This window comes from Lepidochelys kempii, chromosome 10, assembly GCF_965140285.1.
Source record: "Lepidochelys kempii isolate rLepKem1 chromosome 10, rLepKem1.hap1, whole genome shotgun sequence".
In the NCBI taxonomy this organism is placed as follows: Eukaryota; Metazoa; Chordata; order Testudines; family Cheloniidae; genus Lepidochelys; species Lepidochelys kempii.
In genome coordinates, this window is record NC_136389.1 from 34,390,415 (window position 1) to 34,418,039 (window position 27,625).

General features: G+C 48.3%; 1 protein-coding gene across 4 annotated transcripts in view; it reads left to right on the forward strand.

Moving 5' to 3' along the window:
* The window catches only part of NLRC3 (NLR family CARD domain containing 3), a 73,614-nt gene that overhangs the window by 25,181 nt on the left and 20,808 nt on the right, over positions 1 to 27,625 (forward strand). The window contains exons 2-10 of one of the 4 annotated variants that reach the window (XM_073362807.2): positions 492 to 688; positions 2,692 to 2,952; positions 9,916 to 11,659; positions 13,529 to 13,615; positions 16,243 to 16,326; positions 17,962 to 18,045; positions 20,433 to 20,516; positions 22,357 to 22,440; positions 27,413 to 27,496. In XM_073362807.2, the coding sequence (XP_073218908.1) occupies positions 2,769 to 2,952; positions 9,916 to 11,659; positions 13,529 to 13,615; positions 16,243 to 16,326; positions 17,962 to 18,045; positions 20,433 to 20,516; positions 22,357 to 22,440; positions 27,413 to 27,496 (2,435 nt within the window). In that variant the 5' untranslated portion in view covers positions 492 to 688; positions 2,692 to 2,768. Of the gene's footprint in view, positions 1 to 238; positions 689 to 2,691; positions 2,953 to 5,092; positions 5,382 to 9,915; positions 11,660 to 13,528; positions 13,616 to 16,242; positions 16,327 to 17,961; positions 18,046 to 20,432; positions 20,517 to 22,356; positions 22,441 to 27,412; positions 27,497 to 27,625 lie in introns of those variants that run through there. The other 3 variants (XM_073362805.2, XM_073362806.2, XM_073362808.2) reach the window with 3 other exon arrangements.

Below are 27,625 nucleotides of genomic sequence, written 5' to 3' on the forward strand. Positions count from 1 at the left end.
AATTAGAGGGAACATTGACAGGGGGTGGAGGGTAATAGGAGCCTATATAAGAAAAAGACCCAACAATCGGGACTGTCCCTATAAAATCGGGACATCTGGTCACCCTAGGTGTTAGCATCATGGATCTGGGCAGCAGCATCCAAGCATGGGACTGGGACTGGGGCCCCAAGCTGTGGCATGACTGTGAGTGAGAATCTCAGTGGCTTGCAGCCTGCTCAGTCTCCGGCAGTCGCTCTGGGAAGGGCTTCTATTATAAGCTTTCAGTAGAGTACGGCACTTTCAGTCAGCAGCCTCACTGGCTCTAGTGCAGGACATTCTCCTGGTAGCTGCACAAACTTGTCTCAGCCGGAAGTGGCTCATGTCACCAGGGTCTTTAAAGGTTCCTCCCCTCATGGTTTCCCAACAGGCTGCAAGGAAATGTACCTGTGGGTCAGGGTTTGAGTGGTGCTGGCTCCCCCCTGCTACTGATGCTTTTCTTCTCCCTCCCTCAGAAACATGGAAAAAGGCTAATGGTTGCAGAATGAGCCGTGAATGGTGTGCCCTCACTGGGGCCCTGGTCTGAGAGGACAACGGGCAGAGTCAATGGGAAGGCAGTGGGGTCTGTCTGCCAGTCGTCACACTGCTATCGCAAAGAAGGCTTCTAATGCCACCGGAACCCCCTGATGGAAGGTGAGCAGGGGCGTGAAATGTGAGTGTGCATAATGATTAGGGCTCTCGCTCAGCGGTAGTTCATCTTCGGGTTGTCTCTGGTGGCAGCTGCCACCAAAAGCTAACCTTGCTTTCTGACTCCTGGGAAAAGGTGGGGAGCTTTCTCTGACGAGATTTCCTTGGTGTGAAGGGGCCATTTTCAATGATGACCTGTTTGTGTTCCATACAGCAAGAGGAAAAGACGAGGCAGCGAGGGGAAGGGTCTCCAGCCTGGTCTACACTAGAAAATTAGGTTGGTTTAACTATGTTGGTCAGGGTGTGAAAAATCCACATCGCTGAGTGGTGGTGGTGTTAAGCCGACCGAAGTCCCCAAGTAGACGGTGCTAGGTTGATGGCAGAATTCCTCTGTTGACCTAGCTACCTCCTCTCAGGGAGGTGGATTAACTACAGTGACTGGAGACCCCTTCTCATCGGTGTAAGTAGTGTCTACACTGAAGCACAGCTGTGCCACTGTAGTGTTTTAAGTGCAGACGAATCCTTCCTAGCTTGTCTTTTGAAAAGTGAGCCACACGATTTTTAACTCCTCAAAGACTGGACCAGAGTTACCAGTATTGTGCTGGGATATATGGGATACATTCTCTCACAGCCTTTGTTCCATTCAGTATAGCTGGCCTGCACTGTATCATGCAGTGCATAGGAAGGGGGGTGGAGATTAATGACCACAAAAGGACACAAGGATGTTTCTATAAAATCTTCTGATATTGAAGCTGGCACCTGCAGAGCCCCTTTCTAATAGGCTGGTTCCTGAGGGACTTAGCTTAGGTGTCATTTTCTCTCCTAACGTAACCAAATACTCAAACGAGCCCCGTGTTCCCTAACACCAAGTCCAGTTTAAATTAGAAGGAGATGTTCAGAATGTGGCCAGAGAGGTGAATACATGTGACTGTCCAGCTTAACCAATCAGAAATGTGACAACAGCCGTGTTTGCAATGTCGTACCTTTCCCAGACATGAAGAAGAGCTTGGTGTAACTCGAATGGTCTCTCTCACCAACAGAAGTCGGTCCAATAAAAGATATTGTCTCACCCTCCTTGTCTTTACAACAGCCATAGGAATTATAAAGCAAGGAAGGACAACCTCCACGTTTATGGAGGTGTCATTCAGACTGGGAGGCATATCTCAAGTTGATCCGAGTTTTTAAATGGAGGTGAAAATCCCAAGAAGATAAGACTTTCTGGTACGATTTCTGGTGCTTCACTTTTTCACTAGGGATGAAATATTCCCAGAATGATCTTTCTTATGGTATTTTGCAGTACTTACTTTGTAATGAAAGAGGTGCCGGGGCTCAAGCAATTTTTTTACTTTCCTAACTGACACAGCAAGCCCAGAGGTGCCGGGGCTATGAACTGTCAAGCCTAGAGGCGCTGGGGCTCAGCCCTGGCACAAATTAAGCACCAGTATTTTGGCTTTTGGCCCAATCCAGGCTATGCAGAAATTCCCAGAAATCGTTTGAGTTTGATGTGAGTTTTTGGTGAAAGCTCACGTTGACTGAAACTGATTTGCATAGCCCTGTTGGGCAGCATCTGTATTTCTCAAGATTGTCCACTAAACCTTTCTCCCTTTCAGAAAGAGGTTTGATTGTCATCAGTGCATGTGTATTTGGAATATTTCTTCTAATGAATGAAGCAGAAATAATAGAGCAGAAACTTATTAGCTCAGCTGGTGCTGGACTTAGTTTGGGATTCTCTCACTGGCGCTCAATGGCTTCAGCCTAGTGTCTTGTTTGGACAGACCTAGTCAGCTTCAGTTTTATCTCCCTATGTATTTCGTTTCTGGGCAGCATGTTCTGTTCATTATGGTGCAGAGTCTGTACAGAGACCGCCTTGTCCAAGCAGCGCCTTGCCACAGCCATGTGATCTCCAAGAAACCTGCCTATCACCCTTCCATCTCCTGTCACCTCTGAGCAATGGATCCTCAGCACATAGAAGATCCAGATACTGTCAGTGACTCCTCACACTCATCACCCACCTTCTCTTCCTCACAGGGGTTTGGATCAACCGCTATCGGAAGCAGCTGGTGAGGTCCATCTCGTCGCAGTTCCTGGAAGACATCATCTGCTACATGAGGAAGCTGGATCTCCTCAGCGCTGAGGAGGCAGGCCAGGTGCAGGAGGTGAGCTCCCTGTCGGAGCAGGTGAAGGCGGTCATGGATCTTCTGGCTGGGAAGGGCAGCTATGCCTCTCAGTCCCTGCAGACTTACATAGAGACAACCAACTCCCAGCTCTATCTACACATCACCGTCTATGGTAGGAGATGCTGTTCGTTGTCTTCTGTCTGTGTCCATGTGTGTCATAAAAGTCTCTGTGTGTGTGTGCACACACGTTGGTATTGTCTGCTAGCAAGTGTGTACCTGTAGCATTCAGACCCAGGTGTACCCTGGGGAACTTTGCCTGAGTAAGGACAAAAAAGGACCTCCGGTTCTGACCCCTGTTGATTAAGAGAGCCAACTAAGGACACTATCACTGAGACACTCATAGACTCTAAGGTCAGAAGGGACCATCATGATCATCTAGTCTGACCTCCTGTGTTGCAGGCCACAGAACCTAACCCACCCACTCCTGTAATAGATCCCTAACTTCTGGCTGAGATACTGAAGTCATAGAATCCTAGAACCATAGGGTGAGAAGGGACCACAAGGGTCAGCTAGTCTAACCCCCTGCCAAGATGCAGGATTTGTTGTGTCTAACCCATCCCAGACAGGTGGCTGTCCAGCCTCCTTTGGAAAACCTCCAGTGAAGCAGCTTCTACAACCTCCCCAGGCAGTCTGTTCCATTGTCCTGCTGTTTTTAGAGTTAGGAAGTTTTTCCTGAGATTCAGTCTAGATCAGCTGTGCTGTAGTTTGAACCCATTGCCTTTTGTCCTGCCCTCTGTGGCAAGAGAGAACAACTTTTCTCCATCTTTCTTTATGGCAGCCTTTCAAGTATTTGAAGACCGCTATCATGTTCCCCCCTTAATCTCCTCTTTTCCAAACTAAACATCCCCAGTTCTTTCAGCCTTTGCCTTATGTTCCACACCTTTGATCATCTTTGTCACTCACCTCTGGATCCTTTTCAGTTTCACCACATCCTTTCTATACACTGGTGACCAAAATTGGATATAGTACTCCAGCTGAGACCCAATCAGCCCCGAGTAGAGTGGTACTATCACCTTCTGTGACTTGCATGCTGTGCCTCTGTTAATCCAACCTAAAATTGCATTTGCTTTTTCTGCAACAGCATTGCATTGCTGACTCATGTTGGGGTTGGGATCCACCACAACTCCCAGATCCTTCTCAGCAGTGCTGCTGCCAAGCTAGTTATCCCCCATTCTGTATTTGTGCATTTGGTTTTTCTCCCTTAAGTGCAGCACCTTACACTTGTCTTTGTTGAATTTCATTTTGTTGTCTATTCTCCAGCTTAACAACATCCCTCTGAATTTTAGCTCCAGCCTCCAAAGTGTTAGCAACCTCCCCAGCCTTGTGTCATCTGCAAACTTGATCAGTCTGCTCTCTATTCCTACATCTAGATCATTAATAAGATGTTAAATAACACCAGACCAGAACAGATCCCTGTGGAACCCCACATGAGACCTCCCTCCAGTCTGACATCAGTCCATGAATAGTTACTCTTTGTTTGCTGTTGTTTAACCAGTTTTGTATCCATTTAATGGTAGTTCAGTTGAGCCTGCATTTCTCCACCTTACTTATGAGAACATCATGTGGGACTATGGCAGAAGCCTTGCTGAAGTCCAGATATACTATGTCCACCACATTCCCCCATCCACCAAACCAGTTACCCTGTCAAAGGAAGAAATTGGGCTGGTATGGCAGGATTTGTTTGTGGTAAATCCATGCTGGCTGCTAGTGATCACCCCTTCATCCTCCAGGTACTCGCAAATGGAATGTTTCATACATTGCTCCTGGTTTGGGGTACGGGCTGCTTTGTCCTGACTCAAGCTTGTGTGCAGGTAACTTGAACCTCCTGAGAAAAACACGCACACCAACTCTAGGCACATCCCCCTACGGGCCACTGCTCTCTGACCCACCCTCCCCACCGCTGGCATGGCAGAGCCAAGACAGGGGCTATAGTGTGTTGAGGAGTAGGTGGAACAACCTGCGGAATCAGGACCCAAAATTGTGGGCCCCACTGCAAGGGGAGACCCTTCCTTTCTCTGCCCTGCCCTGAGGAATGACTGTGTTTTCTGTATTTCTCACCCTTGTGAGTGGCTAGGGACATTTGCATGAAAAGAGGATCATTGTTGATTAGGACCAGACCTGCTTATCTGTCGCCTGCAGCCGCTTTCTTCTGATAGTGGTCCTGCCATCGCCACAATGTCAGTGGAAGATTAGTGATGGGGGCTTAGTGTTCCCTGGTGACGAGGCGTACATTGGAGACAGTCACTGAGCGGGTTACAGCTCTACGAGATGGCACCTCATGTAGCATATCTGCTTCCTGCATGTCCTGGCAGCAGATTCCAACCTGTGCAGTTCCACTACACTCTGCCTACCACTGCATTTGCAGGTGGATCTTCTTCACTTCCAACTGTCACTGCTAAGTGATGCTGCTGTGCGCTCTTCGGTGGTGGCTTAGAACATAAGAAGGGCCATACTGGGTCAGGCCAAAGGTCCATCTAGCCCAGTATCCTGTCTGCCGACAGTTGCCAATGCCAAGTGCTTCAGAGGGAATGAACAGAACAGGTAATCATCAAGTGATCCATCCCCAGTCGCCCATTCCCAGCTTCTGGCAAACAGAGGCGAGGGACACCACTCCTGCCCATTCTATACCTTTTCCAGTTCCAATAGACCTTTTTTGAGATGGGGCAACCAGATCTGCACACAGTATTCAAGATGTGGGTGTACCATGGATTTATATAGAGGCAATAGGATATCTTCTGTCTTATTATCTATCCCTTCCTTAATGGTTTCCAACATTCTGTTTGCTTTTTTGACTGCTGCTGCACATTGAGTGGATGTTTTCAGAGAACTATCCACAATGACTCCAAGATCTCTTTCTTGAGTGGTAACAGCTAACTTGGGCCCTATCATTTTGTATGTCTAGTTGGGATTATGTTGTCCAGTGTGCATTACTTTGCATTTGTCAACATTGAATTTCATCTGCCATTTAGTTGCCCAGTCACTCAGTATTGTGAGATCCCTTTGTAACTCTTCACAGTCAGCTTGGGACTTAACTCTCTTGAGTAGTTTTGTGTCATCTGCAAATTTTGCCACCTCACCGTTTACCCCCTTTTCCTGTTCATATGTGAATTGTGGCTGTGTTGTACTCAAGAGGTAGCTGCATTTCAGCGGATGGCAGGGTGATCTCAATAGTTTTGCTTGTTAAGTTGTAAAGCACATCTGGATCCTGGACGGGGCTACAGGAAGGTACACCATAGCTGCCCGTTTTACTGGAAAAACAAGCTTCCGCATCTTAGAGCCAGCGTGGCTACACAGAACAAGTTATTACCCTCTGCTGCCTCAAGCAGCATCAAGAGAAGCAGCAGTCATCGCTGATAGAGATGTAGGAGACAGAGAGAGCTCAGTGAGTCAGCTCGACTCGGGTCCCAAGTGGGGCTGGCAGCATTGCCAGTTAAAAGCCAATTATTTAACTGGCTTTGAGGGAGAGGGGTCATCTTGTTTGACTGGGAACGGGTTAGAAAATAGAATAAGGAAAAAGAACTTGGGTGAAATGTTGTTGCTGAAATGTTTGTTTCTGGAGAGCAGGGGGAGAGACTGGAGTGTACATGCCCCAGCTTGGTAATTCCTCACCATGGGAGGCAAGGCTGCCAGGCTGCGGTCCGCTTGATCTGTCTGTCCATATGTGTGTTATGGGTCTGTGGGACTGGGGAGGCTGCAGGGAGTATCTCTGCACTCCCAGGACGGTGGCTAAGCTCAGCCCCTACACTCCCCCATGGGAAAGGATTGCTCTCTCCTACTGCCCCCAGGTGTGCTATGACCCATGGATGGAGTTGGGGATGAGGAGGAGGCCATGCCAGGACCTGGACCCTGTTCCAGGCCGCAGAGCTGTCTAGATGCACAGGATGAGCATGCTGCAGCTCCTTCAGGAGCAGGCCTGTTCTACCTGTGTGCTGGGAGCTACAGGAGGGATTATGTCTGGTTTAGGAGCCCCACCTGGGGTGGTGCAGCTCCACACGGCCCCAAGACAGGGCTGGGGCTGAGTGCGCATTGCCATGCCCTTAGAAAATGTCTTGGGTCATATTGTGTATTACAAATACTGTACAATGAAAGGATGCACTGCCCTCAATATAGGGCTGCAGCTAACCACAACAACCTAGTGCTCAGGGATCTGGCAGTGACAGCGCCTGGACACAGCGAAGCGGCTTCCAAAAGCTCCCCAGCATAGTGTGGGGAATGAATCTAGGACTGAGGTTTTGTGCATGCGGAGCTGTACCCCAGGACTGTTCAGGAGCAGCCACCTAGCTCTGTCTCTCCTGTGGGAGCTGATCAAAGCCTCCTAGCCACACACCCAATTTGTCTGTCTTCTCATTTCTCTGCCTCAGGCAGCAGTTCAGTGTAAATAAGGTTGCTTAATAATTTGCCACCTAGACATTGAAACGCTGCTTCAAGTGAGAAAGTTTGAATAATTCAATCAGGGCTCTACTGTCTGGATAGTAATTGCACAGAAAAGCACTCAATAACATGATGGTGAAGGGGTCACAAGTTAAAGTCTCATTCTGTTTTGTTTCCATGTGTCAGCATCACGCAGCCTCCAAACAAGAAGTCTTGTGCTATATTTAAAAAGTAACAGCCATGTTCTGATGATGATTTACTGAGCACCACAGTCCCCATCCCAGGGATTTTACAAACTAAATCCATCATGGAACGTACAGTGCAGACATTGGGCTGCTACTGTAAGCCATGCTATGGCAAACTGGAGTCACTGACAGCTGAGTCTAAATGAGACTGGGAAAGTCTTATCTGGTGCAACAGATCTTCCAGCCCTTTGACATGCATATTCCATCAACATAGACTAGATAGGCTCCCTTAGGCCTTGTCTACACAGAAAATATTTTTTTCAGTATAATCTAAGAAGTGAATTTAAACTGTTATCATTATACTAGTATTGATCCGAATGTGAATATTCCTACTGCAGAACAAGAATGGCTTTTGTCAGTTTCACTTTTCTCGCTTGCGAAGGAGTTGAAGTTAAATCTAAAAAAACCATTCTTATTCTGGAATAAGAATGTCCACATGGGTAATAACAATATTGGTATAACTGGTAAAACTTTCCTGTGTACACAAGTCCTTCAACTGACTGACTGACCCACTCACTACCATGTTGTTTGCATCTCCTCCTTACATATCAGCTCTGAATTTGGTCAAGAGAGTCTAGCAAGAGAGAAACGCAGCTAAGAGGGAAGGGTGTATGAATATGTACAGTAACTCCTCACTTAATGTCCTCCCACTTAACGTTGTTTCGATCTTACGTCCCCGCTCAATTACAGAACATGCTCCATTTAAAGTTGTGCAATGCTTCACTATAACATCGTTTGGCTGCCTGCTTTGTCCACAGCTGGCAGCCCCGCATCAGCTCCCCTACACCCCCCACTGTGCCTTCTGCCCGCCGGCAGACCCCGCGGATCAGCGCCTTCCTCCTCCTCCCCCCGCCTCCTGCCCGTGGCAGTCAGCTGGCTGGCGGTGTTCAGGAGGCAGGGGAGGGAGGGGGAGCCTGCGCACCATGTCCTCGCTCCTCCTCTCTCCCTCCTGCACATTGCAAGCCAGCTGATTGCCGTGGGCAGGAGGCAGGGGAGGGAGAGGAGAGGAGCGAGGACGCAGCGTGCAGAGTAAAGGGGGGGGGGAGAAGAGGAGGGTTAAGGGTGGGGACTTGGGGGAAGGGGTGGAGTGGGTGGCTGAGGGTTGAGCCCCCCACCCTTGGTGCTTGCAGAGTAGGGGAAGCTGTCACTGCGCAATGTGCTTCTCCTAGCCTACAGCACCTTCAGCCTCCTTGCCTGCCTCATTGTCTCCAGTGCCAGTGGGCTGTGCCTGTGTGGGGTAAGGCGGGGGCACCTCCCAACTATAGTACTGTACTGTATGGCAAAAAAAAGTTTCCCTGGAACCTAACCCCAACATTTACATTCATTCTTATGGGGAAATTGGATTCGCTTAACATCATTTCAATTAAAGGTGCATTTTTCAGGAACATAATTACAATGTTAAGTAAGGAGTTACTGTAAGTTAATTACCCTTTACTTCAATGTACCCTTCCTTTCTCAGACTCCGTAACACTCCATCTAAGGGAGTGGGAGACAGCGTAAGGTGTTCCTGCGTACACCACCCTCTGCCTGACCTGCTAGTGGAATTGCACGTTCATTTGGAAGCCACAGAACTACTTATTTCTGTGAAGGACACTCTGAGTGGGGAACTTGCACTCTGAGATTTGGAGCTGAACTTGTGCTGAACTCGGACCATAACTCACTTTGGTTTCTTGTGAAACTGTGATTGACTTAACTGGCAGGCACAGCAAGACGCTAGCGCAGTTACGGGAGCCGTTACCATGAAAACAAAAGGGTCGCTAATGGATATCGGGAAACCTTTGTATGAGGCCTCAGTTTCGGCACCAGTTCAAATCTCAGACTGCGAGAGAGGCCCTTCCCCAGAAATCAATGGTTCCATTTTATTTGAACCAATGTTTTCTGTCAAAGCAATTTAACACCAGGGCTACTTCTACCCCTGGAAAGTAGATTGATGGGATTGGTGGGATCACAGCAGGGAGAATTTGTGACCATCGTTGTCAAAGATTTGCTGCTTCGGGCTTTTTAAACTTCCTTATGAAACATTTTAAACTAGATTGAACAAAGTCCTAGAGCAGATGCAGTCGGGACATTGTGCCTTTGCTTGGGGGCTGGAGGAGATGGCTCCATCTCTAACTTCAGTGATTCAGTGATGGGTGCAGTTTCCTGCCCTGACATTCAGTCGACACATTCCTCGACAAAGCAGCGGTAACCAGCAGCCAAAGCAGTTCCAGCCCCGTCCTTCTGGTAGCTGGTGAGTGTGTCTGAGTAATGAGAACTGTGCTCCCCATCACAATCACATCTACAGCTGGTACAACCCTCCCCCTTGGTTGCGAGTTTTCAAACGTGCTTTCCTGACCTCCGGAAGCTCCAGCTGGCTTCTCTTCCCTGCAATAATGAGAGAAGGTCAGGCTGTGCCTATTGCTTATGCTTGTGGTCATTGTCTGTCTCCCTCTTGACCTATTTTGCTTCTCTCTACACAGACCCTATGGTGCAAAAGCATTTGGAAAGTCTCCAGAACCGCTATGGAACTGGTGTGGAACTTGGCCAGCTGGAGAGGCTCACTAACCTTCTGCTGGTGGAAGGCTTGACAGATATTCAGCAGAAAGAGCATGATGTCATGCAGATTGAGGCCACCAAAGGCATGAGAAATGTTGCCAAGAAAATCCCCCTGGAGAAGCTCTTCCTTCCTCTGTCTAAAGTCAGCATTCCTCCTCGAATCTCTGTGACCGTGGGTGTGGCTGGGATTGGCAAAAGCACTTTGGTGAAACTGTTTGTCTGCATGTGGGCCAAAGGGGAGGTCAATAAGGATATCATATTCGTGCTACCTCTCAGTTTCCGGGAACTGAACACTTATGAGAAACTCTCTGCTGAGAGGCTCATCCGGTCAGTATTTCCTCACATCACTGAACCCAGCTTTATCTCCAATGGTACAGCCCGGATTTTACTGATTCTGGATGGCTTGGATGAGTTTAAGACTCCTTTAGATTTTTCCAACACAGTTGTTTGCACGGACCCCAAAAAGGAGATTCAAGTGGATAGTCTGATCACCAATATTATCCGTGGCAACCTGTTCCAGGAAGCTTCCATTTGGGTCACTTCACGGCCCACAGCAGCCAGCCAAATCCCAGGTGGCCTAGTTGACCGGATGACAGAAATACGCGGTTTTGGAGCAGTGGAGATCAAGGACTTCTTGGATCAGATGTTCCTGGAGAACAAAGACTTATCCAATCAAGTCTTGGGTCAGATCAAGGCTAACAGATCTTTGTACACAATGTGTACGGTTCCTGCCTTTTGCTGGATATCTGGCTCCTCAATGGGCTATTTCCTAAAGAACAGCACTGATCAATCCCAAGAAATGACAACTGTTCCAAAGACTTTATCAGAAATCTACTCCTATTACTTTAAAATGGCACTGAGTAGTGACTGGCAGGAAAAACAGAAGGAGACTCCCAGGATAGAACAAGCTATAAACAACAGCAAGAAAATTATTGGTAACCTGGGTCGGCTGGCATTTTATGGTCTGCTCAAGAGAAAGTACGTATTTTACGAACAAGACTTGAAAGCCTATGGCATAGACCTCTCATCACTACAAGGCAGCTTGTGCAGTAGGATGTTACTCAAGGAAGAGATGCAGTTCTCCACTGTCTACTATTTCTCCCATTTAACCCTCCAGGAGTTTTTGGCAGCCACTTATTACTATGCTTCAGCAAAGCGAGCAATATTTGATCTCTTTACTGAGAGCGGGATGTCCTGGCCTAAGTTTGGTTTCCTCAATCACTTTAAGAATGCTGTCCAGAGATCACTGCAGTCAGAGGATGGGCAGCTGGATATCTTTGTGCGCTTTCTCTCTGGCCTTCTCTCCCCACAGGTGAACAAATTGCTGTCTGGTTGGCTCTTGGTGAAGGATGAGCATAACAGCTTCCGAAGCCACATGATCAGCTTTCTCCAGAGCTGCCTGAACACTGACTATGTCATCTCCTCCAGGACCGTGAACATCATGCAGTGCTTGTATGAAGTGCAGCACATGGAGCTGGCCAAGACAGTGGAGGAAGCTATGAAAAATGAGAGCTTGGCTGGGATGTTAACACCAGTGAATTGCTCTGCCCTGGCTTATCTCCTCCAGGTCTCTGAGGTGTGCATGGAGGAGACAAACCTCTCCAACTGCCTCACCTACAATATCTGCAAAAGTCTGCTTTCACAGCTTCTCTTCTGCAGTAATCTCCGGTAAGTCAGATCTGGGTTTCCTGTAGGGATCGGGACTATTTCCACATTTTTGTGACATGCGGTAGAAAGTAGCAGCTGTTTAAAGGATATGTGGCAATTATTTTATTCAGGACTATTGTCCTGCAAACAGAAATATACTCTAAAGGTGCAGAGAAGAATGGTATGGGCATGTGGTACTGAGGCAATATGTGTCGTGTTCAGAGCTGGGGGCTGAAAGTCCAGACTCTTGGGGTCTTCTAGTGGAGGGGACTGGAGTAGAAAACCTCTTGAGGTCTCTTCCAGTCCTGTGATTCTATTATTCTATTTTTGGCTCTGCCACTGACCTGCTGTATGACCTTGGGCAGGTCACTCCAGCTCTGGTCTTCAATTTCTCCACTTGTAAAGGAGAGAGGATACTATCTACTTCACAAGGGTGATGGGAGGCTTGGTTAATCCAGGGTCTATTTCAGGAGTGGGTGAGGTTCTGTGGACTACGATGTGCAGGGGGTCAAACTAGATAATCCTGATGGTCCCTTCTGGCCTTAAAGTCTATTAGTCTAATATGTTCAAAATGGCACGTGTTCTTTGGGTGAAAGGAGCTGGGGAAGTGGAAGCGGCAGTACTACTATGCCAAACGTTGTGCTGTGTTTGTTATTACCTATGTGTATCAGTGGCTGATGAGCTATCCTGAGATGCTGGTAGTATTGCTTTACAGAGGCCGCTTAGGAGACCACGGAGTCTGGAACTGGCATTCTTGCTTTGTGGGCTGGTAGAGGTAACAAGACTAAGAGGAGGCAGGTGTCTTTACTTGAACTACTTTCACATTGTACCTTCACCTCTGAGGAGCAGAGGCTAATTCAGTCGCTTTCACTTCATAGTACTTGGCCTCTCTGCTGAGGTTACAATAATAGGTGTTGATTTAATTGGGCGAGGGATGACATGGGCACTTCTCCACTAGCAATTGGACTCAGATCCCCAACTCATTTCACATTGGCCAATGGATAGCCCTTAAAAGACCTTTAGTTATTGCTGGCCTGGATGGATGAGAATCCGCAACTCACAGGTAGAAGATTTTGCATTTCACTCACAGTCCCAATAGCAATCCAGAAGTCTATTGGATCTTTATACCATTTGAGGCTGGTTTAGCATCCCCATTGGATAGACGTCCCCAAAAGTCAGCTGTTCCTAATATCAGACTTAGCGACAAGTAGACAAAGTAAGACCAGGTGACAAGGACCGGCACTGGCTTCAACACAGTGCATTTTAGTGTTGTGCAGGCCTGGAACATGTATTTAATGGTAATGACATGACCTGTGGCAACTACAACCTCATGCCATCTTACAAGACTTATAAAGAGAGGCCCCTGGGCAGTGCAGAGTCCTGTATCGCTATGTTGGAATAGGCTTTACACTTCTGCCATATCTTTCATTGGAGGAACCCAAAGGACTTAAATGTGATTTTTGTATAAGTGAAGCATCTCCAAGTTTTTAGAGGACGTTCTCTGTGGAAGAATAGGGCCTCCTAGAGTTATCCTGGGATGCTGGTAAGTGTGACTGCGTTATCCTAGAGAGAACGGACTCTTCTGGCGCTGTGCATATGGAACGTTCTCTAGTCATGAGGATCAGCAGTGTACAGGCTCTCGGCTCCTTGCTGGGGGATGGTGGGGGGAGGTCAGCTTCACTGTGAAAGGCAGCATCTCAAGGAACATGCTACCTCTGACGGGGGTCACTCTGTGAACTCTTGAGCATGGAAGCTGCACAGATCAGGATCTCTTCATTTTTTCGGAGAGCTCTCACTCTCAGCAGCTCATAATGGACATTTGCTCCTCCTCCTTGTATTATCAAAATGCTTTGTTCTCAGCCGTCTCTTCTGTTTTGCTTTGTTGGCCAGGCTGGACAACAACAAGTTTAAGGACAACGTGATGGAGCTGTTGGGGAGCGTGCTGAGTGTGAAGGATTGTCAGATTCAAAAGATGAGGTACTGGCTAGCATTCATAAAATATTTTGGGGTGTCACTGCAGTGGCCATTTGAGCTAAAGGTTCATGAACTCTCTAAACATTCACATGATCTAAGCTGTGTTGTGAGATGTGCCCTCAGCAAAGCATTGCGCCATGTGTCTCCGCGTGGTCATCCACTCAGGGTGCAGCAGCAGTCAACAAAGAGAGCAGAACAGAGACCATGAGGAAAGGGCGAGAGAATAAAACAGAAAATATCATAATGCCACTGTATAAATCCATGGTACGCCCACACCTTGAATACTGTGGGCAGTTCTGGTCACCCCATTTCAAAAAAGATACATTAGAATTGGAAAAGGTGCAGAGAAGGGCAATAAAAATGATTAAGGGTATGGAACAGCTTCCATATGAGGAGAGATTAATAAGACTGGGACTTTTCATCATGGAAAAGAGACGACTAATGTGGGGGGATGTGATAGAGGTCTACAAAAGCATGAGAGGTGTGGAGAAAGTGCATAAGGAAGTGTTATTTACTTCTTCTCATAACACAAACACCAGGGGTCACTCAATGAAATTAATAGGCAGCAGGTTTACAACAAACAAAAGGAAGTATTTCTTCACACAACACACAGTCAGCCTGTGGAACTTGTTGCCAGGGGATGTTGTGAAGGCTAAAAGTGTAACTGGGTTAAAAAAAGAATTAGATAAGTTCAAAGAGGACAAGTCCAGCAATGGCTATTAGCCAAGATGGTCACAGATGCAACCCATGGTCTGGATGTCTCTAGGTCTCTTGACTGCCAGAAGTATCTGGCACTGACTGCTGTCAGAGACAGGATACTGGGCTAGATGGACCATTGATCTACATGGCTCCCGTATGGCCATTCTTATGTTTGACTTGCAAGCCCTAGCCACTCACTAGTCATCTTCTCCACACTAAAATTGACCTTTTTGTCTCTCTTAATATTGCTGTAGAGCCCAGTGAGATATGTTCTCGTACTTCAGTGCATGCAGGTAACCGCCTAACCCCCGAGCAGTTTGGGTTACCAATCTGCCTCCTAAACTGGTGCTCAATCCCATCTTAACTGACCAGCAAACGCCTCCTCTAACAGGGGGACTTCCAGGGTGGAGGCTCCCCTGCTGGGCAATGCTAATTGACCAAGATGATGATGATGTCATTTGCTGGTATGAGAATGGATGTTTATTGTAATCACAGTCAGGGTGGTGGCTTTGGGAACACACGTTTGTCAAGAGGGGTAGGTGAGCAGGGCAGGTCTCCCACTGCCACGCTGTCTCTCTACACAGCTAATTGCAGTTCATGGGCAGACTTTGACTCTCAAAACTTGTGATCAGTGCCGCCTAGATCAGTAATTTTCAGCTAGATATCAGCCTCTGTCTCTTTCTGAAATCTGCTGCTTGAGCGGCAAATTGTGGCCGAAGGCAGGGAAGTGAGGACTGTGATTTGTACTTAGTTTTACTGGAGTTTTGCTCTCCAAATTGCAGTTCCCAGCTCTCTTGGGCCAGGGGTTCTGAAATGTGGAATTAACAAGGAATAGTTCCCGTGGGCTCAGACACTAAAGTGCTGGTGCAGACAGTATGCTTTGCAATGCTGGTGGAGGCTCTCTCTGAGCTCTTCTGAGAAAAGGCATTCATAAAGTAGCCAGGCCACAAGCAGTGCTGATGCCTTCAAAGTCAGCTGTGCAGATAATTCCCCAGTACCTTAAGCTGGCAGGTTACCGGAGTCTCTCAGGTGAGGTTTGAGGACCTGGGTGGCACAGCCCGAGATGAGGGGTCTGTTACAGGAGTGGGTGGGGGAGGTTCTGTGGCCTGTGATGTGTAGGAGGTCAGACTAGCGGCTCATGATGGTCCCTTCTGGTCCAGATCTCTGAGTCTGCGAGTTATTTGGAATAACAAAGTCGGATCTGGTTAGTGGCCCATGTCTGAAAACCGTGGGGCAAATGGCTAACCTGTAGGACACTGAGGCTGAGTATTGTGTTCTGCCTAGCACTCTGCACTGCTCCTGAGGATAAGTTTGTGGCTCCTTGTTCTCCTGCCCCCTTACAGCAGGAGACCCTCCCCTCTTTGGGAGCACCGGGCCACCAGCAAGCAGAGTCTACCTTTCCCCACCTACCTCTTCCTTCCTCCAGCTCTGTGCCCCTGCCCAGACTCCCTCTCACTTCCACATGAGTCATTGCCTGCCCCAGTGTGGTGCAGCACCTTCCCACAGCCCTCCTGGGACCCAGCCAGGGAGAACTGTCAGTCATAGCCGCAGAGCACAGCCAAGGACAGGGATGGCTCGCTGGGGCCATGGGACTCGTTGCAGGAATGAATTCCAGTCCAGCTAGGTCTGTCAACAGCCAGCACCTCTCCCTGCACCTGCCATTGTCCTCAGTCCCCAGATGACATATACCCAGGGATCAACTGGTTTCCAAAGGGTTAACATGATCTTATAATGAACCAATGGAATTGTATTTTTCAAACATAATATGGTCACCTCCATGTTATAACAGTATTCCTCTTCCGTGCAAATTCCTCAGCTGTGTCCTTGGCAGTTTCTGTGGCCGGCAGCAGGCTTAGAGGGATGTAATGGGCTAGGAACTGTATTTGTTCTCCTTAGACTAGATGCTAACTCCAATTTCTTTTCCCGGACAGCTTGGCAGAAAACCAGATCAGTAACAAAGGGGCCAAAGCCCTTGCCAGATCTCTGATGGTCAACAGGAGCCTGACGGTACTTGAGTAAGTTTCGTATGTTTCCTAGTTGATGTCGTCCATGCTGTGGGCAAACATGGGTGCCTCCAGTGCACTCACACGCCGTCGGCCGTTTCCTTCATGAAAATTGATTAAATAGAATGGGTGACGTCAGCTGACCTTAATTTCTCCACATTGGAGGATGGCTCCTGCCCACCGTAATCAGTTCCCAGAAGAGATGAATGTTGTGGTTGTAGTATTCTTGACTGGTGACTAATGAAAGAAATGTCAGCTGCCAAGCTTCTTTTCTCTTTCTGAAATCAGCTGTCACCAAATATCAAAGATTCCACCCCCAAAGCCGCTTGAACACTGAAATCCAGTAAGAAAGCTCATGTGATGCCCTCTTGTGAAAAAAATCAAAGGTTAAAATCCCTTCCCTGCTCCCCCCACATTCAGAATGAACGAGCATTGCAGACATCGTGACAAAGATTCACAATGAGGGACCCCAAAAAGTTATTCATCCAGGAAATGTAAGGCGCTGTATGATTCCTTCCTTGGGTGTGAAAAGCTCTCTCTACAGCCTCAGTTTCACACTTATTTATTTGTGATGTCAATGATTTTCAATAATAGTAGTCGGGGGACACCAAATTTGTGTGAAATATACTCAACTTTTCCATGTAAAGTTATACATCTAGGAACAAAGAACGTAGGCTGTACTTATGGGATGGGGGACTCTACCCTGGAAATCAGTGACTGTGAAAGAGATTTGGGGGTCATGGTGGGTAATCAGCTGACGATGAGCTCTCAGTGTGATGCTGTTCCGAAAAGAGCTAATGCGATCCTTGAACATATAAACAGGGGAAACTAGAGTAGGAGCAGGGAGGTTATAGTACATCTGTTTGGCACTGGTGCAACCCCTGCTGGAATCCTGTGTCCAGTTCTGGTGTCCTCAGTTCAAGAAGGATGTTGATAACTTGGAGAAGGTACAGAGAAGAGCTGCAAAGGTGATTAAAGGATTGGAAAACCTGCCTTACAGTGACAGACTGAGCTCCTTGAGTTTAATTAGCTTAACAAAGAGAAGGTAAAGGGGTGACTTGATCACAATCTGTTAAATACCTACTTGGGGAACAAAGAATTGACAATAGGCTCTTCAGTCAAGCAGACAAAGATCTAACAAGTTCCAATGGCTGGAAGTTGAAGCTAGACAAATTTAAGATTGGAAATAAGGTACACATTTTAACAATGAGGGTAATTAACCAGTGGAACATACCAAGGGTTATGGTGGATTCTCCATCACTGGCAAGTTTTCAATCAAGACTGGATGGTTTTCTAAAAGCTCTGCTCTAGTTCAGACAGGAACTACAGTAATTCAGGGAAGACCTCTGGCCTGTATCCTACAGGAGGTCAGACTAGATGATTGCAATGGACCCATCTGGCCTTAGCTGTGAATCTATGTAATGATGGACAGTTGACTCTTGATTCCTCCCATGGCGACCTATTAAACTGCACTAAAGTCACCCTGAGTTCCAGTAACAGAGGCTAAGCCCCACTTGCTGAGAAGATCAAGGTTTAAACTGAATGTCCACCCTTAACTCTCCCTTGTCATACCAGTTTTGTTCTTGTCCGGATTTTCTAACTTTAGCTTTTCTTTCTCTCTTTATCCTCATTTCGCCTTCTCCCCAGCCTTCGCAGTAACGCCATCGGACCCACAGGGGCGAAAGCACTGGCTGATGCACTGAAAATAAACCAAGTCCTACTTTCCCTGAAGTAAGTGCTGTTGGTTTTCTTTCCTTGGCTTCTTCTGAAAGCTAATTCCTAATAGACATAATTGTATGTGCGAGAGACCGCTGTATGGGTGTGAACAGTCCTCATCTCACTGGCTATCAGATGTTCAAATGACTAGACTAGAAAGATTGTGGGTAGTAAACAGCTTCCTTCATCCCAGCATAAGTGCAGTCAGCTTGCAGCAGGTGGCTGTCACAGGTGCAATAGCCATAGAAACAACATCTCACTTGCAATGTCCAGGAACAATCCTTTCCTGACAGGGCTTTGGCAGAAGCAGACAACTCCTGAGAGTTGTCTCCATCTTAACTTTACAGGGGACCCAGGAGAAGCCACCTAGATGCTACTTAGTTCTCTCCAGATGCCCAGCTGTGTGGGGGATGCGCTCACTGAAGCTGCTAGCTCTTTACAGTGATGCTGTGCTTTATGGTGTCGTGTCAAAAGGGCTGTCCAGGGACACAGCAACATCTGTGTTGTGTTCTTGGATTTTCTCTGCTATCCCTTTTCTTTAATAAGATGAGGTCAGATCCAGGGCAAATTGCCTGTACGTATAAACGTACTGCATACTAGTAAGTAACATTTACACTTTGGCTATGGAACGAGGAGAAACTCAGTGGTTTTGGCTGAGTTGTGCTCTGAGGTTTTGGAGTGGTTGGACTTTTGGGCCCCTGTGAACGGAAATCAAAGGAATTGTTCATGTGATTCCCTAGCAACTGAACCTGTTGAGTTTTGTACTTCGTAAGTTACGGATCCAGTGGGCCTGGTGCTCCTCTCAGGGATGCTGGCATAAATCAGGAATAGGAAGTCAATGAACTTATGCCAGTGAGAAACCAAGGCAGGATCAGAATCAAGCCCAATAGATCTAGGTATTGGCTCAAACCACAAAACTGAGATTTGGATTTTGAATACCCCCTTCCCCAGTCTGAGGTGTGAGGGAGTCAAGCTGAGGAGTTCTGGCTCCAACCCAGTCTACTTATATCTCCTTACCCTGAACCAACTATCCGGAACTACTTTGAACTCTCCCTCCTCCCCCATTCTCTTTGTAGAAGTCATAGGGCATAACTTAGTACATGGACTGAGGGATTGGGATGGATCTGGTTGGGGCATACATGCCCCAACATCTTATTATTGAGTACAATATCTATTGACTTACTGTCTTGTTTATATTTATTGAATTATTCTCCATATTGAGATTCAACTGCTATTTAAAAATCATGATTATGATTATTGTAAAAAAATAGGCAGAAAGTTTTAAAACAATCAAGAGGAAGTTTTTCTTCACACAATGCACAGTCAACCTGTGGAACTCATTGCCAGGGGATGCTGTGAAGGCCAAAAGTATAACTGGGTTCAAAAAAGAACTAGATAAGTTCCTGGAGGACAGGTCATAGAACATCAGGGTTGGAAGGGACCTCAGGAGGTCATCTAGTCCAACCGCCTGCTCAAAGCAGGACCAATCCCCAATTTTTGCTCCAGATCCCTAAATGGCCCCCTTGAGGATTGAACTCACAACCCTGGGTTTAGCAGGCCAATGCTCAAACCACTGAGCTATCCCTTCCCCCTCTCTTGGCTCTTAGCCAAGAATGATCAGAGACACAACCCCATGTTCTGGGTGTCCTAAACCTCTGACTGCCAGAAGCTGGGACTGGATGACAGAGGATGGATCACATGATGATTGCCCTGCTCTGTTCATTCCCTCTGATGCACCTTGTACCATCTACTGTCAGAAGACGGGATACTGGTCTGACCCAATATGGCTGTTCTTATGTTCTTTTATGTTCTTCTGATGGCACCGAGGGGCGGGGAAGAGCAGGAAGCCAGGCAGAAGGAAGACTAGGCAGAGGAGGAAATGGAGGGATAGAAGTGGCCTATAAGACAATATAAAAAATGAAGGGCCTGATGTCTTTGTTACCCTCAGGCTGCTTTACCCCGCTCTGGCAGTGTGAGGGCCATCAGGTGCAGGCAGATGTGTAAAGTGGATGTCCGTGTAATCTACAGCCACTTTAAGGACTCTTTACCATGTGGCGTGGTGTGGTGGAGTGGTGTGGTGTGAAGGAATGTGTGACTCAACCCCACCACCTTAAACACAAGGGAGGGAGACGAGAAAGGGCAAGAGGTGTCTGGAAGAGGTAGGCTGCTAAGGGGGCAGGAGGCAGTCCCAAACGGCAGGGGCTGGGGGCAAGACTCAGGAGGCGCACTAGGAAAAGAACAGCACAGGAAGTTCAGGCACATGGGGGTTCATTCTTTTATACCATTGCCTGTGGCCTCAGGAGACGGCATGGCTAATATGAGACAGGCTGGGACAGTCTGTGGCTGCATTCTGCTCTAATTCCTAGTTTTTCCACAATAATTGTGTTGTGTTATCTCTGCAGCCTCCAGAATAACGTGATCAAGGAAGATGGTGCTAAATTCCTGGCTGAGGCCCTTTTAACCAACCACAAGCTGACAACTTTGCAGTGAGTGATTCTAAAACCCAAGCTCCCCTATGGTTTGCTGTCTGCTCCTTTCCGCGGCCATCTGCAAGGGCAGCGCTGTGGTCACAGCAGCCTGCTGCTAATTCCCCTTCTTGGCTTGGCCTCCTGGTCAGGGCCATCTGAAAGCACAAGCAGATGAGCCATTGTCCTCTGCCCCACAATCTGACCATTTTCCGTGTCTCTACTCAGACACTTAATCATGTCTTTGCACTCCATTAATCACGGGAGATTAATAATGGGAGACCTCAATTCCTCCTCCATTGCCCAGGCTCCAGTCGCAAGGGTGCCACCATTTCACACAAGGAAGCCTGCACTGCTCACATCAAAGCTGGTTTCCATCTTACAGGAACCACATTCCCGCAAACCCATTCGCCTACAATGCGCTAAATCTACTGCAATTGCTGTGCCCAAAAGTGGGCAGAGGCCAAGTGTGGAGAGAGATGCTCTTCTGTTCAAGGAGCAGGAGGGGGCAGGACAGAGCCGATCTGAAGGAAACATGATAGATGGTGGGGTGGACCCTGAGGAAGATGGTGCCTGGTTTGTTTGCCTGGTTCATACCCAGTCTGTCTTATTTATTCTAACCACTAAGAAGATAAAGCTAAGTGCAAACTACTACAATTAGGAAGCAAAAATGAAATGCACAGCTACAAAATTGGGAATAACTGACTAGGTGATAGTACTACTGAAAAGGATCTGGGGGTTAGAGTGGATCACAAATTGAATGTGAGTCAACAATGTGATGCAAATGCAAAAAAACGCTTATTTCATTCTGGGGTGTATTAACCGGAATGTTATATGTGAGACATGGGAGGTAACTGTCCTGCTGTACTCAGCACTCGTGAGGCCTCAGCTGGATACTGTGTCCAGTTCTGGTTGCCTCACTTTACGAAAGATGTGGACAAACTGGAGAGAGTCCAGAGGAGAGCAACCGAAAGGATAAAAGGCTTAGAAAACCTGACCTATGAGGAAAGGTTTAAAAAATCTGGACAAGTTTAGTCTTGAGGAAAGACAGAGGGGGGACCCGATAATAGTCTTCAAATACATGAGGAGCTGTTATGAACAGGACTATGATGAATTGTTCTCCATGTCCACTAAAGGCAGGACAAGAACTAATGTGCTTAATTGGCAGCAAGGGAGATTTAGGTTAGATATTGGGGAAAATGTTTTGACTGTAAGGACAGTTAAGCACTGGAACAGGCTTCCAAGGGAGGTTGTGGAATCTCCATCACTGGAGGTTTTTCAGAACAGGTTGGACAAACACCTGTCAGGGATGGTCTAGGTTTACTTGGTCCTGCCATAGCGCAGGGGCTGGACTAGATGACCTCTCAAGGTCCCTACCAGCCCTACTTTGCTATGATTTTAGGTCAGGTCGAATAGGGCATGTAACAGAGTGTGATGTCAAGTGTGATGCTAGATTGGCAAGGATTTGCCTTGATGATGATGATGATGTCTGTCAATATGGTAATGGCTGATAACAACATGATCATGGCTGTTACTTGGTGTGACCAGGCCAGCTAGTCTGCCATCCTCCACTCTGATGGAAAAGTCCACCCACCAGCTTACCTGGGGCAGCTATTCAGAGAGAATTTGAGGATCTAGGTCTAGTAGAGCATGATAAGAGATGGGATGAAGGTATAAATAGCAAAAGAGTGTGCACCAAAGCTACCTGTGTGCATTAGGGGAGTACAAAATATACAGAGGCAGAAGTGCCTCAGCCAGAAATGGGAGACCTCAAGTGAGAAGAAGGAAGTTAAAGTGTGTTATTGATGGAGAGCTGACTCCCTCTTTTTGAAGTTTATGGGTGATTCTGTCTTCTTCACAGCCTTCAGAAGAACTCCATTGGGCCCCAAGGTGCAAAGAAAATAGCAGAAGCACTGAAGCAGAATGGGAATCTCAGGGAACTGATGTAAGGATTGACACAGAGGTTACAAGTTAATAGAGAGATGAACAACGATTGAGGGTGACACTAACTTCTGAGTCCCCTTAGGATCTGTCCCAACCTGTTATGACATGGTGTACAAGAAAGGCCAGATATTGCCACCCCTATTCCATGGGTGGTCCCACTGAAATCAGGGGGATTTCTCATGGAGGGATGGACTGACTGTTCATTGTGGCTCAGAATGGCAGAATGTGCATAGGGTGGGCGGTCAGGGAGTCATTTCATAGGCATGGGAGGAATGTTTATGCTCACCAGTTCCCGTGTGATGTATCTTGTAGTAGATCAGCAGGGATATGATAGAGACACTGACGTCAGTGCAAGTGCTGCACCCTATATACAGCTTCATGAGTGTGGATGGGTGCGCGGCTGTGACCACAGGGACACGAGTGGGGCGGGAAGGTAGTGTGTGGTAACAGCCAGCCAGGGACAGGAAACTCCACCAGACTCCCCTGGCAGGGTTTCCTGTGCATTCTTCATTGGGAGGCCAGGGTTTGACCTCTGCTCATCCCCTGCTCGCTGTCGAGTGCCTTCCTGCAGCAAGCATGTGGCCCCAAAACCCTGTGGACACCTTGAGCCTGGAAGGGATATCTGGGCTCTCTATGGGCACAAGGCCATCCACGCAGACCATCTGGGGCTGTGCAGCAGCTCGGGTGCTCGGCAGCTATACCTTGCTTCCTGACTGCCCGGCCGCTTGGCAGCCGTGTTGGCAGGATTCCCATTAAAGGGGAGAGGGGCTCCCACTGTAGAGGGGGCAGCTGGCTGTATTATATCTCCGGAGGAATCTCTATTGGGTGTCCGGGGGAAGAGATGCATCTCTCACTCCTTCCTCCAGTGTAGGTACCAAACTAGATAGCCCCTTTTTGAGAGGTTTGTCCCTGTGCGGTACTGGGACAAAACCAGACGTGGTTTTCTCCAATGTAGGATGGGGGACGCCACTCAGCACCCTGCAGCTCTTAAAAATGGCTTCTGCCCAGGCAGTGTGACCTCACATCTACTGTCCTGCTGGCAGGGGCAGGATCATGTTGGCGGGGATGGGGTCATGCTGTTCCTGGAAGTACTAGGATGTCTGGTATTCTGGAAACGGGCGAGTGGCCACCTTATTCCAGTGTACCCACTGCCTGCCCTATCCCCCCAGCATGCCTCACTGGGAAGAGCCACACCTCCATGGCCCCTTTTCCAGCACGGGGAGGGAGAGACCTGTTCGAAGGGGATCCTCTGCATGCCGATCAGAAGGGTACAGTCTGGCCACACTTGTTCTTATGTTAATAATGTACCCTGGAGAGGACCTGGGCACACCCATTGCTGGAAGTACAGCAGCTGTGCCCCCAGAAATACAAACCACCGTAGTCAGGGAACACAAATCAGACAAGCACTAGAGCTAAACACATGTCTGGGGTCGCACTTTGCAACTCCCTGGAAAGCTTCCCTTCCAAGAGCATTTCTATGAAAAGCCAAACTAGGGAAGGAACAGGTTAAAGAATTTTCAGATCGATCAGCTGTATTAAAGTTGGCAGGGCCTGGTGAAATTCATCTTAGGGTACTTAAGGAACTAGCTGAAGCAATCTTGGAATTGTTAGAGATTATATTGGCGAACTCATGGAGGATGGGTGAGGTCCCAGAGGACTGGAGAAGGGCAAACACAGTGCTGGTCTTTAGAAAGGGGGACAAAGAGGATCTAAGTTTCCTGTAAGCTAAATAAGCTGCTGGCCATGCAGGCTGGGCAGGCGCTCAGGGAACCTGTCCAGCTAGGACCTGCTGCAGCTGTGGGAGGGGCGCCCCTTCCCCAGCCCCAACCTAGCCTGGCCCCAACCTTCTGCGGCTGGGGGAAGGGTGCCCTGAGGCGCTGACTTCCCCTTCAGCCAGGGGGGTGCTTGATCCCCTGCTCCCTCCCAGGTCCCACCCCACCTCTTCCTGCCCCATCCCACCTCCGCCCCGCCTCCTCCCCCAAGTGCGCCCCATCCCCGCTCTTCCTCCCCCTCCCGGAGCTTCCTACATGCTGCAAAACAGCTGTTCACAGAGGGCAGGAGGCACTGGGAGGGAGGGGGAGCTTGGCTGCCAGTGGCTAATTTTTCTCTGTGAGTGCTGGAGACCCACGGAGTCGGTGCCTATGGGGACACCCTTCCCCCGCCCCCAACCCAGCCCCGGCATGGACCTGCTGCAGATGGGGGAGAGGCGCATCTCCCTAGCCCCACCCCAGGTGCTGCTGCGGGGAGAGAGAGCTAGGGGGAGTCCTCTCTCCCCACCGTAGCCCCAGAGCACCCTCCTGCACCCCAAACCCCTCATCCCCAGCCCTACACCCCCAGCTGGAGCCCTCACCCTATGCACCCCAACCCTCTGCCACAGCTCTGAGCCCCTCATCCCCAGCCCCGCCCCAGAGCCCGCACGCCCAGCCAGAGCCATCACACCCCTGCGTCCCAACCCTCTGGCCCAGCTCTGAGCCCCCCCCCCAACACACACTCCAAACCCCTCGCCCCCACCCCCACCACATGAATTTTGTTCTGTGCACCAATATGTAGGTGATGTGTCACACATCATTTCCATATTGGTGCACATAACAAAATTCATTCCACACATGGGTGGGGAAAATGAGAGGGAACACTGAAGAGGACCCAGGGATTTATAGAGCAGACAACCTGAAATCAATACCTGGAAAGATACTGGAGCAAATTATTAAACAAGAAAAAATTATACCAGACCAGCCTAATTTCCTTCAATAGGGTTACTCGTGGACTAGTGGATGCGGGGAAGTAGTAGATGTGATATACCCTGATTTTTAGTAAGGCTTTTGGGTACAGTCCCTCATGACAGTCTCGTAACAAAAAGGGGAAATGCGGTCTAAATGAATTTACTATAAGGTGGGTGCACAACTGGTTGAAAGACGGTACTCAGAGAGTAATTATCTGTGGTTCGCTGTGCAACTGGGAGGGCGTATCTAGTGTGGTCCTGCCGGGGTCAGTCCTGGGTCTGGTGCTATTCAATATTGAAATTAATGATAGAGTGGAGAGGATGCTTATCAAATTTGCAGATGACACCAAGCTCAGAGGGGTTGCAAGCACTTTGGAGGCCAGGATTAGAATTCAAAACAACCTTGACAAATCAGAGAATTGGTCTGAAATCAACAAAGTGAAATTTAATAATGACAAGTGCAAAGTTCTACACTTCGGAAGCAAAAATCAACTGCAGAACTACCAAACGGGGAATAACTGACTTGGCGGGAGTAGTGCTGAAAAGGATCTTGGGGTTATAGTGGATCACAAATAGAATGAGTAAACAAAGTGATACATTTGCAGAAGGCTAATATTATTCTAGGAGCATTACCAGGAATGTCTTGTATAAGACACAGAGGTAATTACCCCACTCTGCTCAGCACTGGTGAGGCCTCAGCTGGATACTGTGTCCAGTCCTGGATGCCTCACTTTAGGAAAGATGTGGACAAATTGGAGAGAGTACAGAGGTGAGCAACAAAAATGCCACAAGGTTTAGAAACCCTGACCTATGAGGAAAGGTTTAGTCTTGAGAAAAGAAAACTATGGGGGGATCTGATAACAGTCTTCAAATATGATGAGGTCTGTTCTAAAGAGGCCAGTGATCAACTATTCTCCGTGTCCACTGAAGGTAGGACCAGATGTAATGGGCTTAATTGGCAGCAAGGGAGATTTAGGTTAGATAGTAGGAAAAACTTTCTAGCCATAAGGATAGTTAAGCTCTGGAACAGGCTTCCGAGGGAGGTTGTGGAACCCTATCACTGGAGGTTTTTCAGAACAGGTTGGACAGACACCTGTCAGGAAGGTGTAGGTTTACTTGGTTCTGCTTCTGCACAAGGGGCTGGACTTGATGACCTCTTGAGGGACCTCCCTACGGAGGGAGGGATAGCTCAGTGGTTTGAGCATTGGCCTGCTAAACCCAGCGTTGTGAGTTCAATTCTTGAGGGGGCCATTTAGGGATCTGGGGCAAAAATTGGGGATTGGTTCTGCTTTGAGCAGGGGGTTGGACAAGATGACCTCCTTAGGTCCTTTCCAACCCTGATATTCTATGATTCTCTTAAAAGGGCTGATCTCCCAGGGATGGGCAGAAGGGTGTTGTCTTTGGAGTGCTTTCAGCTTTGAAATGAACTTCCTCCGACATTCTGCCAAGATGCAAGTGTGGAAACAATTTAGGAAGCCGTGCAAGAGGCGTTTATTTGCGTCGCCTTTTTCTTATGTGGGCCTGTAGCCAGATAGCATTTGCCCTGCCAGTGGGTGAGGGTACAGAAGGAACAGCTGCTGATTTATGCCAGCGGTTAGCATCGATTCACTTTAATCTCTCAGCCACACCCATGTAACGCAGCAATGGGCACAATATAAATCAGAAAAGCGCCCCAAGTTCCCCTGAGTAGGTGGGCGAGGGTTCACAGAGCAGACATTCCACACACCCCACCAGTACGGGATAGGATCACCACATGCCACAGGCTGACAGGGACACAGTGTCACTGAATGGGCAATTGATCTTTGAGCTTGAGTGGACACAGCTGTTCTCTGTGGATGGGCGAGGTCTCCATCGCTCTGGCTTGCATTGTAAATGTATTTGGTGCCTGTGGCTGTTCCTTTACCAGGTCAGTTTTCTACTGTCATTTTGTCCTATGTTGGGATGGGGTGATCAGATGCAGAATCCAGATGGAGGTGTTCGTATTGCTGCTAAAGTGCTGGGCCTTCTTGCCCACCTAGCTCCTCCTTTCCCGGGATGTGACTGGCCTGCTGGGGACTCGGCCTTGGCACGTCACTGCGGAACACTCACTTTTCCCATTGTGAGACTTGGCAGCTGTGAGGAAACCAAGCCACCCCCTCACTAGGGGGCCAAGGTGGGGGCTGGCTTTTCTCAGGCTGATTGGGATCCCCTGCCTCTGGGCTCTGACTGCAATTTCACAGCTGCTAATGGCTGATCTCCCTTTCCTTTCTCACAGCCTCTCCAGTAACTGTGTGGGGGACACTGGCTCCGTAGCCTTGGCCGAAGCTCTGAGAGTGAATCACAGTCTCACAACCCTGGAGTAAGTCCCCTGCCACTCAAGTGCCTGGAGCACCCCTGATGCATTGTTCTTCGCTGCCAAGGTGTGCTTGTTAATGCTCCACCGCTCAGCTCTCCCAAGGGCAGAGTCGTGATCCAGAGTGATCTGGGG